Genomic DNA, 17,037 nt, shown 5'->3' with positions numbered 1-17,037 from the left:
TTCAGGTCTGTGACCTTTCATTAGAAACCAGATGCAGGTTTGTATGAGTGCTGAAAGCACATAATGTGAATTGGTGAAATTTAAAGGGCTGGGGACCATGAAAAAGAGATAGCAAAATGGGGTGACAAAATTTCTGAGGTGCTCTGGAAAATCCCAGAAAAACACCTCAACACATTAGGAGCCTTTGCCAGAGCTCAAGGGTGAGGGGAATGGGAAGTAACAGGCAAACGTGAAGGAAAAGATAACCCAAGGTCATGGCACCAGTCTGCAATCAAGCAGTGGTGCAGCCCAACAATCGATTTCTTGTTTGATTACTGCTAAAGTATAGTGCTGGATTCAATGATTGCCCTCTTTGTTATTCCAAGGCCCTGTTCCATAAGAAAGTGAAGACAGGTTTGAAGCTTCAGCTGACAGCTACTGCACTGCTTGATTGCTGCAGATGTCCGAGAAGCAAATGGCATAGCTGTGCATAAATTTTCCTTTTAAAATTCAGCCCAGTCAGTTTTTTCAACCCACAGAACCTTTACATTTTCTTGCACTACTGCGCATGTACAGTATCTAACACAGAGCAAGGCCTGTGCAGTACCTGCCAGCCAACTGTGCACATGTACAGTTTAGCGGGAACATTGCTGTATATGTGTGTTTTTTGTGTGGACCCTGTGAAGGTAGTTTCCTGCAGCTTTTGCAAGGTTGAAGCAACAGCACTGCAAATTTGATTGGCGACACCTTGGCAGATACAGCTAATGAGGCTTTGCTGTATGGTGATCTCCGTGCCATGCTTTCTTTAATGCTGTACCTCTGAGGCATGACATAATGTGATTGGGCTCCATCTAATGTCATGGTTACTCAGGTATTCCTGTATCTTAATGATGCTATTGGGTCTACTGTCCTAGTCTCCTTTGGGAATCCATCATTTCTTTACTTTCTCGATTGGGTTCACTGGAATTTTGTTCATAAATAAGGTGTAACTGAGTGGAAACCATACTGTGGTTAGGGCAGGATTAGATTCAGCTGTGATGCTGCGAACAGTTGAGTAGCTGACCACTCTCACTGGCTGTGCTGAAACGTACAGATTAGGCCCTTCGGCAAGGTAATGGTGAGCTGCTGAACCTGTGGAACCATGCATGGATTGAGTTGGCACCTTCAAGAGAAGGAAAAATATCTGAATGCCTTAATTGCTGCTTTGTAGTCTCTCCATTATTATTTATACTCTACATATATAAAAGATGCAAAGCAGCTTTAAGGGGATTTGAACAGACTTCGTGAGTGGGCAAGAACGTGGCAGTTGGAAAATAATGTGGAAAAATATGAGGTTATCCATTTTGGTAGGAGGAACAGATGTGCAGAGTATTTCTTAAATGGTAAGAGATTAGAAAGTGTAAATGTATAAAGGGACCTGGGAGTCCTTGTCAATGTCACTGAAAGCTAACATGCGGGTGCAGCAAGCAATTAAGAAGTCAAATGGTATGTTGGCCTTTATCGCAAGAGGATTTGAGTATAGGAGTAGAAGACTTGCTTCAATTGTATATAACCTTGGTTAGACCTCACCTGGAGTACTGTGTGCAGTTTTGGTCCCCTTACCTTAGGAAGGATAATATTGCCATAGAGGGTGTGCAACGAAGGTCCACCAGACTTGTTCCCGGATGGCGGGACTGTTCTATGAAGAGAGATTTGGGAAACTGGGCCTGTATTCTCTAGAGTTTCGAAGAATGCAAGGTGATCTCATTGAAACTTACAAAATACTTAAAGGGATAGACAGGATAGATGCAGCTAAGAAGTTTTCCCTGGTTGGGGAGTCCAGAACCAGGGGACACAATTTCAAAATAAGAGGGAAGCCACAGAGATGAGGAGAAGTTTCTTTACTCAGAGGGTTGTGAATCTTTGGAATTCTCTACCCCAGAGGGCTGTGGAAGCTCAGTCATTGAGTATGTTTAAAGCAGAGATTGACAGATTTCTAAATACCAATGATATAAAGGGATATGAGGATAGTGTGGGAAAAAGGCATTGAAGTGGATGATCAGCCATGATTGTATTGAATGGCGGGGCAGGCTCTATGGACTGAATGGCCTATTCCTGCTCCTATGTTTCTATAAATCTGAGAAAAGTTGAACCATAAGTTAATATGTTTTTTACTTTATTACTTTTTCTATTTGTTTGTGGGATGTGGGTGTCACTGGCCAGGCCAGCATTTATTGTCCATCCCTAATTCACCATGAGAAGGTGGTGGTGAGCTGCCTTCTTGAACTGTTGCAGTCCATGTGGGGTAGGTACACCCACAGTGCTGTTAGGAAGGGAGTTCCAGGATTTTGACCCAGCGACAGTGATGGAACGGCAATATAGTTCCAAGTCAGGATGGTGTGTGGCTTGAAGGGCAACTTGCAGGTGGTGGTGTTCCCATGCATCTGCTGCCCTTGTCCTTCTAGGTGCTAGAGGTTGCGGGCTTGGAAGGTGCTGTCTAAAGAGCCTTGGTGCGTTGCTGCAGTGCATCTTGTAGATGGTACACACTGCTGCCACTGTGCGTCGGTGGTGGAGGGAGTGAATGTTTGTAGATGGGGTGCCAATCAAACGGGCTGCTTTGTCCTGGATGGTGTTGAGCTTCTTGAGTGTTGTTGGAGCTGCACCCATCCAGGCAAGTGGAGAGTGTTCCATCACATTCCTGACTTGTGTCTTGTAGATAGTGGACAGGCATTGGCAGTCACGAGGTGAGTTACTCGCTGCAGGATTCCTAGCCTCTGACCTGCTCTTGTAGCCACGGTATTTATATGGCTACTCCAGTTCAGTTTCTGGTCAATGATAACCCCCAGGATGTTGATAGTGGGGGATTCAGCGATGGTAATGCCATTGAATGTCAAGGGGAGATGGTTAAATTCTTTCTTGTTGGAGATGGTCATTGCCTGGCACTTGTGTGGCGCGAATGTTACTTGCCACTTATCAGCCCAAGCCTGGTTATTGTCCAGGTCTTGCTGCATTTCGACACGGACTGCTTCATTATCTGAGGAGTTGTGAAGGGTGCTGAACATTGTGCAATCATCAGCAATCATCCCTACTTCTGACCTTATGATTAAAGGAAGGTCATTGATGAAGCAGCTGAAGATGGTTGGGCCTAGGACACTACCCTGAGGAACTCCTGCAGTGATGTCCTGGAGCTGAGATGATTGACCTCCAACAACCACAACTGCTGGGTATGACTCCAACCAGTGAAGAGTTTTCCCCCTGATTCCCATTGACTTCAGTTTTGCTAGGGCTCCTTGATGCCATATTCGGTCAAATGCTTCCTTGATGTCAAGGGCAGTCACTCTCACCTCACCTCTTGAGGTCAGCTCTTTTGTCCATGTTTAAATCAAGGCTGTAATGAGGTCAGGAGCTGAGTGGTCCTGGCGGAACCCAGGGCATCAGTGAGCAGGTTATTGCTGCTTTAATGTGTTTTATGCACGTGAAAATAAAGTCAACTGCTAATTTCTTTTTGCAGGAGGATCCAGACACTCCCTTAACGGAAGATGACTACCGTAGAAGAAAGGCTCATCCAAACTTTAAGGATCACATTAGCCTTGAGAAACTGGTTATCAAACTTGGAAAAACTGTATGTAACTTCAGAAGAAAATTTGAATCTTAGAAAAGTAATTTTCCTGTGTGCAGCTATAATGGTTTGACATCCAATAGCGAATTCAGGAGAAGCTTCTTTACCCAAACAGTGGCAAGAATGTGGAATGCGCAACATAGGAGTATTTGAGGCAAATAACATACATGCATTTAAGGGGAAGCTAGATAAGTACATGTGGGAGAAAGAAATGGAAGGATGTGCTGACATCTGAAGAAGGATGTGTGAGGGGGTTTGTTAGAGCATAAATGCTGGCTTAGACCAGTTGGGCCAAATGGCCTGTTTCTGTGCTGCAGACTCTATGTAAGGTCTATTTTACCTCAGTGTTTTGGGTGTTCAGTTCCTAACTCTGCGATGAATCTCTAAGACTATAAATATCATGTTCCATTATATGTATCAAGCCATGAGTGACTCAAACAAATTCCATTTCAACTAACTCAATTTTTAATAAGCTTTGAGAAATTTTATTTTCAGAGTATGTAAGGGGGAAAATTGTAGTATTTCAAGTTTGAGTGTGTTGTGTTGCATTTAATGCATAGTTTCACATTCCAACAGCATTTTGTTGTCAAGAAAAAGTGAAATATATAAGGACCAACTTCATTACTCAGGCAATGCCATGTGATAGCTTTTACAGGATAGATTATCAACTTGCTCCCTGAGTGCAGAATTGGCATTGTGGATCAGCGTCCTAGCATAGAATCCACCTAATTTTCATTCCCAAAATAAAATTCAGTTTTGCTGTTGGCCAGTCGATCCACACTGTCAATTTTCTCTCTCCCAGAAAGCAATTGAGACTACGTCAATTAAAAACTTAAAAACTGAGAATAGTAAATTTTTATTAATTAAGGGTTATATAGTCAAGGCAGGTAAATGGAGTTAAGATAGAGTTCAGCCATGATCTAATCAAATGGTGGAACAGATGCGAGGGGCTAAATGACCTACTCCTCTTCCTATATATCCCTACAAGTTTAATATAGCCAGTAAGAACATCAAGTGAAGAAATGGATTTTTGGAAATTGATCATAATGAATAAAATATAGACAAAGCAATACAACTTTTTTTATGGGGGAGGGGTGTATGTAGGGCCAGGTCTGTGCATGGGATTTCCCCACATGGTTAATTACTGAACTCAGCAAATCTGGTGAAGTATCCAGTGAAGGTCAGGCCCTTCCCTGTAGGAGAGAAAAATCAGAGGGACAGTACATGGGTGTTGACAGCAATTTGGGAATGGCGGATGGATGAGAATGGAAGAATGCAAATTGACATGAGTGTGAGTTCAGGTCTTGGCTACTGATGATAGCATGAGGACAGAGCCTAACTACTGACCCCAGCGTGAGGACAGAGCTTGGAAAATAACCCCAATGTGAGGACAGAGCTTGGCGACTGATCCCAGCATGAGCTCACAAATTGGCTAATGATTCCTGTGTGAGGACAGAGCACGACGACTAACCCCAGCATGAGTATAGAGCTGGCTAATGATGGCAGCGAGAGGACAGAGCCTGATTACTGACCCTAGTGTGAGGACAGAGCCTGGCTACTGATGATAGTGTGAGGACAGAGCCTGGCTACTGATGATAGTGTGAGGACAGAGCCTGGCTGCTGATGATAACATGAGGGCAGAGCCTGGCTACTGATGATAGTGTGAGGACAGAGCCTGGCTACTGATGATAGTGTGTGGACAGAGCCTGGCTACTGATGACTTTTTCAGTGGAGGAATGAGTGAAGTTAAATGGTCAATGCTTGGAACGGTCTGTTTTATATAGTAACATGTTGTATAATTTAATTGTATTAATGCTGTATAGATCAATCAGTTTATTTGTGAAGAGAATATTTTGCATCCCTTTTATTTTAGAAGAAACGCAAGTTCACTACATACGTTATTGCATCTGGGCTTGTTTATGGAATGGAAGAAGATGTATTTCACTACTTTTTCAAGGTAAAAAATATGGGAAAGTCATGTTTTTCACTGTGACGGTTGTTGAGTATATACAATCCGTAACTCAGCCCAAATCATCAATTCTTTTGTGTGCTGTTATATATTCTGAATTGTATCACCAGGAGTTAGTTGTTTTACTTCAGATATTACTGAAAAGGTGCATAAAATTTGCAGGTCTGTGGGGAGAGATCAGAGGAGTGGGACTGATTGGATAAATCTTACAAAGTGCCGGCACAGGCATGATGTTCCAAATAGCTTCCTGTATTGTTAGATTCTAGGATTCTAACTGCTGTCTTCATTAGTAATTCCTCTGATGCTATGCCAAAGGTGTTTTGTAACTTCTGTGAATCGTCCTTTCCTCTCCTCCGGTCTTCCTTTCACTTCTGTTGCTCTGATTGACCTGATCCTGGTGAATTTTCTCAAGGGTTCTCCCAAACGGCTGCTGTAACTTTGGCGAAATGGGGCTTTCCCGGCACATATCTCCTACTCTTTTACATGGTGGTGATGAACTATCTCCTGGGCCTATGCCCATCACTGTGGCTTCTCAATTTTGGAAAGGAAACACAGGATAACCACACCTTTGTTAATTTGGAGATGAGCAAGTACACCACTGGAGATCTCAACTTCATTCCTTTCACCACATTTCCTTTTGAGTCTCTTCATCTTTTGTTTATTCTAGCTTCCTTTAATTACTGCCTTTATTGGATTGTCCCTGATCAGCAACTATATTCCTTTGACACGATTGACCGCGTCATCTTTGTTCAATGCCGCTCCACTGTTTCCAGCCGGGTGGGACTGCACTCGCATGGTTCCATTCTTATCTATCCAATCGTAGCCAGGGTATCACTTGCAGTTGTTAATTGGGGGAGAGCCAACTTCACTGGAGTGAGAATGGATCTGGCCCAAATAATTTGGAATCAAAGATTGGCAGGCAAAACTGAACAATGGTCTGAACTGTAACTGAACAATGGTCTGCATTTAAAGAGAAGATAGCTCGGATACAGTCAATGTGCATTCCAGTGATGAGGAAAGGTAGGGCAAACAGATCCAGAGCTCCCTGGATGACTAAAGAGAGTAAGATGAAGAAGAAAAAGGGTGCATATGACAGATGTCAGGTGTATAATTCAATTGAGAACCAGGCAAAATGTAGAAAGTTCAGAGGGGAAGTGAAAAAGCAAATAAGTGAAGCAAAGAGATGGTATGAGACAAGACTAGCAGCTAACATAAAAGGGAACCTAAAAGTCTCCTAAAGGCATCTCAATAGCAAAAGGGTAGTAAAAAGCGGAGTCCTCATCAATCTGCGTGTTGCAGATGCATCTGTCCATGATAGTATTGGTAGGAGTGACCACCGCACAGTCCTTGTGAAGAAGACGTCCTGTCTTCACATTGAGGATACCCTCCATCGTGTTGTGTGGCACAACCATCGTTCTAAATGGGATAGATTTTGAACAGATCTAGCAACTCAAGACTGGGCATCCATGGGACATCAGCAACAGCAGAATTGTATTCATCCACAATCTGTAATCTTATGGCCCAGCAAATCCCAAACTTTACCATTACCATCAAGCAGGGGGATCAATCCTGGTTCAGTGAAGAGTGCAGGAGGGCTTGCTGGGCACCACACCTGGCATACCTAAAATTAAGGTGTCGACCTGGTAAAGCTACAACACAGGACTACATGCATGCTAAACAGTGGAAACAGCTTGTGATAGAGCTAAGCAATCCCACAACCAATGGATCAGATCTAAGCTCTGTAGTCCTGCCACATCCAGTCGTGAATGGTGGTGGACAATTAAACAACTAACAGGAGGAGGCTCCATAAATATCCCCATTCTCAACGATGGGGGAGCCCAGCACATCAGTACAAAAGACAAAGCTGAAGCATTTGCAACCATCTTCAGCCAGAATTGTTGAGTGGATGATCCATCTCGGCCTCCTCCTGAGGTCCCCAGTATCACAGATGCCAGTCTTCAGTCAATTGATTCACTCCACGTGATATCAAGAAACGGCTGAAGGCACTGGATACTGCAAAGGCTATGGGCCCTCACAACATTTTGGCAATAGTATTAAAGGCTTGTGCTCCAGAACTGGCCACACGCCGAGCCAAGCTGTTCCAGTACAGCTACAACATTGACATCTACCTGACAATGTGGAAAATTGCCCAGGTATGTCCTGTACAGTGGCGCAGTGGTTAGCACCAATTCTGGGTACTGCCTGTGTGGAATTTGCAAGTTCTCCCTGTGACTGCGTGGATTTCCGCCGGGTGCTCCGGTTTCCTCCCACAGGAGAATGGTGGGGACGTGGTAGGGAATATGGGATTAATGTAGGATTAGTATAAATGGGTGGTTGTTGGTCGGCACAGACTCGGTGGGCCGAAGCACCTGTTTCAGTGTTGTATCTCTATGACTATGACTATGACTAAATCCTGCCCCATCAGTCTACTCTCAATCATCCGCAAATTGCTTGACGGCGTCATTGACAGAGCTATCAAGCATCACTTGCTTAGCAATAACCTGCTCAGTGACGCTCAGTTTGGGTTCCACCAGGGCTAATCTGCTGCTGACCTCATTACAGCCTTGGTCCAAACATGGACAAAAGAGCTGAGCTCAAGAGGTGAGGTGAGAGTGACTGCCCTTGGCATCAAGGCAGTATTTGACCCAGTATGACATCAAGGAGCCCTAGCAAAACTGAAGTCAGTTGGAATATTCTCCACTGGTTAGAGTCATACCTAGCACAAAGGAAGATAGTTGTGGTTGTTGGAGGCCAATCATCTCAGTCCCAGGACATCACTGCAGGAGTTCCTCAGGGTGGTGTCCTCGGCCCAACCATCTTCATGTGCTTCATCAATGACCTTCCCTCCATCATAAGGTCAGAGGTGGAGATGTTCACTGATGATTGCACAATGTTCAGCACCATTCGTGACTCCTTAGCTTCTGAGGCAGTCCGTGTCCATATGCAGCAAGACCTGGACAACATTCATTAGCTTGGGCTAATAAATGGCAAGTTACAATCGCGTCACACAAGTGCCAGGCAATGACCACCTCCAAAAAGAGAGAATCCAGCCATCTCCCCTTGATATTCTATGGCATTACCATTGTTGAACCCCCACTATCAACATCCTGGGGGTTACCATTGACTAGAAACTGAACTGTTCCAGCCATATAAGTACCGTGGCTACAAGCAGTTAAGAGGCTGGGAATTCTGCGGCGAGTAACTCACCTTCTGACTCCCCAAAACCTGTCCACCATCTGCAAGGCACAAGTCACGAGTGTGATGGAGCACTCTCCACTTGCTGGCTGGGTGCAGCTCCGACAACACCCAAGAAGCTCGACACTATCCAGGCCAAAGCAACCCGCTTGATTGACACCCGATCCACCAATTTCAACATTCACCCCGTCCACCATCGACACACAGTGGCAACTGTGTATACCATATACAAGATGCACTGCAGCAACTCACCAAGGCTCCGTGGACAGCACCTTCCAAACCCGTAACCTCTACCACCTAGAAGGACAAGGGCAGCAGATGCATGGGAACACTACCACCTCCAAGTTCCTATCCAACCCACACACCATCCTGACTTGGAACTATATCACCGTGCCTTTACTGTCGCTGGGTCAAAATCCTGGAACTCCCTTACTAACAGCACTGTGGGTGTACCTACCCCACATGGACTGCAGCGGTGCAAAAAGGCAGCTCACCACCACCTTCTCAAGGGCAATTAGGGATGGGCAATAAATGCTCACATCCCATGAAAGGATTTTGTTTAAATTTAAAACAGTGATAAACCTGGGGGAGGTGCCAGAGGATTGGAGAGTGGCAAATATAACACTTTTATTCAAGAAAGGTGCATGGACAGTCCTAGCAACTACAGTCCAGTTTGTTTAACCACAGTGGTGGGCAAGGTTTAGAAACAATAATCAGGGAAAATATCAACAGGCACTCGGAGAGGATTAAGTTAATTAAGGGTAGCCAGCAGATCATGCTTGACTAATCTAACTGATGAATTTTTTGATGAAGTAGCAAAGAAGGTTGATGAGGGAATGCGGTGGATGTTGTCTATATAGATTTTAAGCATTTGATAAGATACCACATGAAAGGTTAGTTAACAAAATTGAAGCTCATGGAATAGGAGGGTCAGTGTCCAATAAGGACAGAAAACAGCGAGACATGGTAAATTATTTTTTTCAGACTGAAGAATGGTAGACAGGTATTCCCCAAGGGTCAGTGCTAGGACCACTACTTTTTTTGCTATATATAAATGACTTAGATCTTGGAATACAGAGTGGAATTTCAAAATTTGCCAATGATACCAAACTTGGAGGTGTGGCAAACAATGAGGATGTTACGAGCTGCCTGCAACAGGACATGTAAAGGCTAACAGAATGGGCAGACAAGTGGCAGATGGAATTTAATACCAGCAAACGTGAGTTGATGCATTTTGACAGAAGAAATAGGGTGAGGCAATATAAACGTAATGGCTCAGTTCTAAAGAATGTGCAGGAACAGATGGACCTAGGGGTGCATCTTTGAAGGTGGAAGGACATTGAGAGAGTGGTTAGCAAAGCATATGGCATCTTGGGCTTCATAAATAGAGGCATAGAATACAAAAGCAGAGGAGTTAAGCATGAACCTTTATAAAGCTCTGGTTAGGCCACAACTAGAGTATTGCGTCCAGTTCTGGTAAACACATTTTAGGAAGGATGTGAGGGTCCTTGAGAGGGTGCAGAGAATATTTACCAGAATGGTTCCAGAGATTTTAGTTACAAGGTTAGGTTGGAAAAGCTGGAGTTGTTCTCCCTGGAGCAAAGGAGATTGGGGGGGAGATTTGCTAGAGGTGTACAAGATTATGACTGACTTAGATAAGATAGATAAGGAAAAACTGTTCCTATTAACTGATGCTACAAGGGCTAGGTGACACAGATTGAAAGTCTTGGGCAAGAGATGCAGGAGGAATGTGAGGAAGAACCTTTTTAGGCAGTGTGTGGTAATGAACTGGAACTCGCTGCCGACGAGGGTGGTGGAAGCAGAAACTATCAATGATTTCAAAAGGAAATTCTATGGGCACTTGAAGGAAATAAATTTGCAGGGCTATGGAAATCAAGCGGGAGAGTGGGACTGACTGGATTGTTCTGCAGAGAGCCATCATGGACTCGATGGGCCAAATGGCCTCCTATGCCGTAAATGACCATATGACCTGTATAAAACACTGCTTTGGCCTCAACTGGAATATTGTGTCCAGTTCTGGGCAGCACACTTTAGGAAGGATGTGAAGGCATTAGAAAGAGTGCAGAAAAGATTCATGAGAATGATTCCAGGGATGAGGAACTTCAGTTATGTGGATAGGTTGGAGAAACTGGTGTCTTTCTCCTCGGTTTTCCGTTTTGGATACTAGTGAGGGCGATGGTTCCTCAGGGGAGTGCAGCCAGAGCAAAGTCCATGGCACCACTGGTGGCTCAGCTGCACAGGAGGGGAGGAAGAAGAGTGGAAGAGCAAGAGTGATAGGGGATTCAAAAGTCAGGGGATCAGACAGGCGTTTCTGCGGCAGTAAACATGACTCCGGGTGGTGTGTTGCGTCCCTGGTGCCAGGGTCAAGGATGTCACGGAGCGGCTGCAGGACATCCTTCTGGGGGAGGGTGAACAGCCAGAGGTCGTGGTCCACATTGGTACCAATGACATAGGTAGGAAGAGGGATGAGGTCCTGAAATCAGATTTTAGGGAATTAGGAAGGAAATTAAAAAGCAGGACCTCAAGATCAGTAATCTCAGGATTACTCCCAGTGCCACGTGCTAGTGAGCATAGGAATAGGAGGATTGATCAATTGAACACGTGGCTGTAGAATTGTTGTTGGAGGGAGGGCATCAGATTTCTGAGGCAATGGGATCAGTTCTGGGGCAGCTGGGACCTGTACAAGATGGACAGGCTACACCTTAACAGGACCAGAACAAATATCCTCGCGGGGAGATTTCCCAGTGTTGTTGGGGAGGGTTTAAACTAGCTTGTCAGGGGAATGGGAATCTGAGGAGGAGCTCAAATTGGAAGGAAGTAAAGCTGGTAACAGGAGGTAGAAAAGTAGCAAGCGATATTAGAAGGCAGGCGAAACAAAGGCAAGCATCAACTAGGTTTAGAATGCAGAATAATGGCAAGAAGGCAAGTCTAAGGACACTGTACCTGAATGCTCGCAGCATTCACAACAAGGTAGATGATTTAAAGGCACAAATAGAGGTAAATGGGTATGATCTAATTGCCATTAGGGAAACGTGGCTACAAGGTGACCAAGACTAGGTACTGAGTATTCAAGGATATTCGACTTTTGGAAGGACAGGCAAAAAGGAAAAGGAAGTGCTGTTGCGCTGATAATAAGGGATGGGACAGTACATTAGTAAGGGAGGATCTCCGATCGGAAGAACAAAATGTGTTGAGCTAAGAAACTGCAAGGGGCAACAAACATTGGTAGGAGTTGATTTTAGGCCACCAAACAGTAGTGGTAGTGTGGGCCATGGTATTAATCAGGAGATTAGAGCAGTGTGTGGCATGGGTAATACAATAATCATAGGTGAATTCAATCTGCATATAGACTGGATAAACCTAATGAGCACTAATGCTGTGGAGGACGAGTTTCTGGATTGCATTAGGGATGGTTTTCTAGAGCAGTATGTTGAGGAACTGACTAGAAAACAGGCTATTTTAGATCTAGTTTTATGTAATGAGAAAGGGCTAATTAATAATCTTGTTGTCAAAGAACCTTTAGGGATGAGTGACCATAATATGATAGAATTTTACATTATGTTTGAAAGTGAGGTAGTTCAATCTGAAGCCAGGGTGTTAAATTTGAACAAAGGAAATTATGAAGGTATGAGGGGCAAATTGGCTGAGGTGGATTTGGAAAATACATTAAAAGGTATGACGGTACATAGGCAATGGATAGTCTTTAAAGAAATATTACATAGTTTACAGCAACTATACATTCCTTCAAGGCACAAAATCCCCAAAAGTAAAGGCAATCAACCGTGGATAACAAAGGAAGTTAAGGATTGTATAAGATTAAAAGAAAAGGCCTGTAAAGTTGCCAGAAATAGTAGTAAACCTGAGGATTGGGAGGATTTTAGAATGCAGCAAAGGAGGACCAAGAAACTGATAAAGGGAGAATAGAATATGAATGTAAACTAGCAAAAAACATAAAAATGGACTGTAAAAGCTTTTATAGGTATGTCAAAAGAAAACATTTGGCTAAGACAAATGTGAGTCCATTACAGGCAGAGTCAAGAGAATTTACAATGGGGAATAGAGAAATGGCAGAGAAGATAAATGATTACTCTGTGTCTGTCTGCACTGAGGAAGATACAAGAAATCTCCCAGAATTAGAGATCCAAGGGACTAGGGAAAATGAGGAATTGAAGGAAGTTAGTATTAGTAAGAAGGTTGTATTGGAGAAATTAATGGGGCTGAAGGTTGATAAGTCCCCAGGACCTGATATTTTACAACCCAGAGTGTTGAAAGAGGTAGCTATGGAGATAGTGGATGCATTGGTGATCATCTTCCAAAATTCTGTAGATTCTGGAATGGTTTCTGCAGATTGGAAGGTAGTAAATGTCACTCCACTTTTTAAGAAGGGAGGGAGAGAGAAAACAGGGAACTACAGACCCGTTAGCCTTACATCAGTCGTAAGGAAAATGTTAGAATCTATTCTAAAAGATGTGATAATTGGACACTTGGCCAATAATGATCTGATTGGGCATAGTCAACATGGATTTATGAATGGGAAATCATGTTTGACGAACCTGTTGGAGTTTTTTGATGATGTTACCAACAGAATTGATAAAGGGGGGTTGGTGGATGTAGTGTACTTGGATGTTCAGAAGGCTTTTGACAGAGTCCCCCAAAGGAGGTTGGTTAGCAAAATTAAAGCACATGAGGTAGGAGGTAATATACCAGCATGGATTAAGGATTGGTTAACAGGCAGAAAACAGAGAGTAGGAATAAACAGGCCATTCTCGCGTTGGCAGGCTGTGACTAGTGGGGTACTGCAAGGATCAGTACTTGGGCCCCAGCTGTTCACAATGTATATCAATGATTTGGATGTGGGGACCAAATGTATTATTTCCAAGTTCACAGGTGACAAAAAACTAGGTGGGAATGTGTGTTGTGAGGAAGATGCAAAGCGGCTTGAAGGGGATTTGGACAGACTAGAGTGGGCAAGAACATGGTAGATGGAATATAATGTGGAAAAATGTGAGGTTATCCATTTTGGTAGGTGGAATAGATTTGCAGAGTATTTCTTAAATGGTAAGAGGTTAGAAAGTGTCGATGTACAAAGGGACCTAGGTGTCCTCGTCAATGTCACTGAAAGCTAACGTGCAGGTGCAGCAAGCAATTAAGAAGGCTATTGGTATGTTAGCCTGTATCGCAAGAGGATTTGAGTATAGGAGTAGAAGACTTGCTTCAATTGTATAGAACCTTGGTTAGACCTCACCTGGAGTACTGTGTGCAGTTTTGGTCCCCTTACCTTAGGAAGGATAGGGCAGCACAGTGGCGCAGTGGTTAGCACCGCAGCCTCACAGCTCCAGGGACCCGGTCCGATTCTGGGTACTGCCTGTGTGGAGTTTGCAAGTTCTCCCTGTGACCGTGTGGGTTTTCGCCGGGTGCTCCGGTTTCCTCCCACAGCCAAAGACTTGCAGGTTGATAGGTAAATTGGCCATTATAAATTGCCCCTACTGTAGGTAAGTGGTAGGGAATAGTTGATTAGTATAAATGGGTGGTTGTTGGTCAGCACAGACTCGCTGGGCCGAAGGGCCTGTTTCAGTGCTGTATCTCTAAATAAAATAAAATAAATAAATAATAAAATTATTGCCATAGAGAGAGTGCAATAAAGGTTTACCAGATTTGATCCTGGGATGGCGGAACTGTTCTATGAAGAGAGATTGGGGAAACTGAGCCTGTATTCTCTAGTGTTTCGAAGAATGAGAGGTGATCTCATTGAAACCTACAAAATACTTAAAGGCATAGACAGGGTAGATGCAGGTAAGATGTTTCTCCTGGCTGGGGAGTTTAGAACCAGTGGTCACAATTTGGAAATAATGGGGAAGCCACTTAGGACTGAAATTAGGAGAAATTTCTTTACTCAGAGGGTTATGAATCTTTGGAATTCTCTACCTCAGGGCTGTGGAAGCTCAGTCATTGAGTATGTTTAAGGTAGAGATTGACAGATTCTAAGTACCAATGACATAAAGGGATGTGGGGATAGTGTGGGAAAAAGGCATTGAAGTGGATGATCAGCCATGATCATATTGAATGATGGAGCAGGCTCTATGGGCCGAATGGCCTACTCCTGTTCCTATGTTCCTAAGATTAAGAGGAGATTTGATAGAGGTGTTCAAAATCATGAAAGGTCTGGACAGAGTAGATAGGGAGAAACTGTTGCTATTGGCCAAAGGATCCAGAAGCAGAGGACATTGATTGGCAAAAGAACCAGAGAGGACATGAGGAAAAACTTCTTTACACAGCAAATGGTTAGGATCTGGAATGCACTGCCAGAAAGTGTGGTGGAGGCAGATTCAATGAGACCTTCAAAATAGAATTGCATAATTATCGGAAGGGAAAAAATTTGCAGGGCTATGGGGAAAAGACTGGGGTGTGGCACTAGGTGAGTTGCTCTTGCAGAGAGCTGGTACATACATGATGGGCTGAATGGCCTCCTGTATTGTAGACATTCTATGATAGTGACTTCTGTTCCTGTTCCTGCACTGTTACCTCTGGTGTCCCCCAAAGATCTGTCCTTGGTTCCCTCCTATTTCTACATGCTGCCCCTCTGCTCCATCATCCTAAAGCGCTGTGTTAGTTTTCCCATGTATGCTGACGACATCGAGCTCTCCCTCCCCACCACCTCTGTTGACTCCTTCACTGTTGCTAAATTATCAGACTGCTAGTCCAACATCCAGTAACAGCAGAAATTTCCTTCAATTAACGATTGGGAAGACCAAAGCCATTGTCTTTGGTCCCCGCTTCAAACTCCATTCCCTAGCTACTGATTCCATCCCTCTACCCGGCAACTCTGAGATTAAACCAGACTGTTGACAAACTTGGTGTCATATTTGACCCTGAGATGAGCTTCTGTCCACATATCCGCTCCATCACCAAGACCACCTATTTCCACCCCCTGCCTCAGCTCATCTGCTGCTGATACCCTCATTCGTACCTTTGTTACCTCTAGACTTGAGTATTGAGGTCATCCAAAACTCTGCTGCCTGTGTCCTGACTCACAACAAGTCCCGTTCATCCATCACCCCTGTGCTCGCTCAACTACACTGGCTCCCAGTCAAGCAATACAGTTATTTTAAAATTCTGATCCTTGTTTTCAAAGCCGATCGTGGCCTTGCTGCTCCCTACCTCTGTAATCTCTTCCAGCCCCACAACCCTCTGAGATATTTGCGCTCATCTAATTGTGGTCTCTTCAGCATCTCTGATTTTAATTGCTCCACCATTGGTGACCGTGCCTTCAGCTGCCTCAGCCCTAAGCTATGGATTTCACACCTTATACCTCTCCGCCTTTCTACCTCTCTTTCTTCCTTTAAGACGCTCCTTAAAAGTTACCTCTTTGGCCAAGCTTTTGGCAATCTGCCCAATATCGCCTTATGTGGCTCGGTGTTTCATTTTGTTCTGTGACGCTCCAGTGAAGTGCCTTGAGATGCTTTATTATGTTAAAGATGCTATATAAATATATGTTGTTGTTGAATTTCACCATGACCAGGACGGCATTGTCTGATATTTTTCAAAGATGTTTATGTCGTTTCACACCTGAGTTACACTAGGTGTGTCAAAAATGGATGTTGCCTTGGTCTGCTAGTACTGATGACCATATGTGTGATTGTTGTGTTTAATGCAGTGATATGATTCTCATGGGGTTTAAGTGCTTAAAACAGTATGCCAGTACATGTAATTCTGACCTCATGTGATTTTCTTTCTGTGTTCAGGAGGCCTGGCTTGGGCTGAATCCAGCAATACCATGCTTTGGAGATGGAAAAAATATTGTTCCAACCATTCATGTCAAAGACTTAGCTGCGTAAGTGTAAAACAAAAGGAAACAGGAGAGAGAATTCCTTTTTTCCTTGTCAATTTTCTTTCATTGTCCAAGTGCTGTTCAAAAAGTAAAAGAAAGTCTTGCATTTATATAGTACCTTTCATGACCATCGGACATCTGAAAGTGCTTTACAGACAGTGAAGTACTTTTGAAGTGCAGTCACTGCTGCAATGTGGGAAACGTGGCAGCCAATTTTCACACAGCAAACTTCCACAAACAGCAATGTGATATGACTAGATAATTGTTTTTGATGACTAGATAATTGTTTTTGTGATGTTCATTGAGGGATAAATATTAACCAGGACATAGGGGATAACTCGCATATTCTTCTTTGAAATAGTACCTGAAAGGGTAGACAGGGCCTCAGTTTAATGTCTCATCCAAAAGACGGCACCTCCAACAGTGCAGCACCCACTCAGTACTGCT

General features: G+C 43.8%; 1 protein-coding gene across 2 annotated transcripts in view; it reads left to right on the top strand.

Moving 5' to 3' along the window:
• Positions 1-17,037, top strand: part of ak7b (adenylate kinase 7b) — a 68,285-nt gene that overhangs the window by 13,257 nt on the left and 37,991 nt on the right. For both annotated transcript variants that reach the window (XM_068038614.1, XM_068038615.1), the window contains exons 5-7: positions 3,470-3,580; positions 5,451-5,534; positions 16,505-16,593. In XM_068038614.1, the coding sequence (XP_067894715.1) occupies positions 3,470-3,580; positions 5,451-5,534; positions 16,505-16,593 (284 nt within the window). The remainder of the gene's footprint in view (positions 1-3,469; positions 3,581-5,450; positions 5,535-16,504; positions 16,594-17,037) is intronic.

This window comes from Heterodontus francisci, chromosome 9, assembly GCF_036365525.1.
Source record: "Heterodontus francisci isolate sHetFra1 chromosome 9, sHetFra1.hap1, whole genome shotgun sequence".
In the NCBI taxonomy this organism is placed as follows: domain Eukaryota; kingdom Metazoa; phylum Chordata; class Chondrichthyes; order Heterodontiformes; family Heterodontidae; genus Heterodontus; species Heterodontus francisci.
Note: the sequence above shows the minus strand (reverse complement) of the source record. Positions and strands in the feature narration are given on the sequence as shown.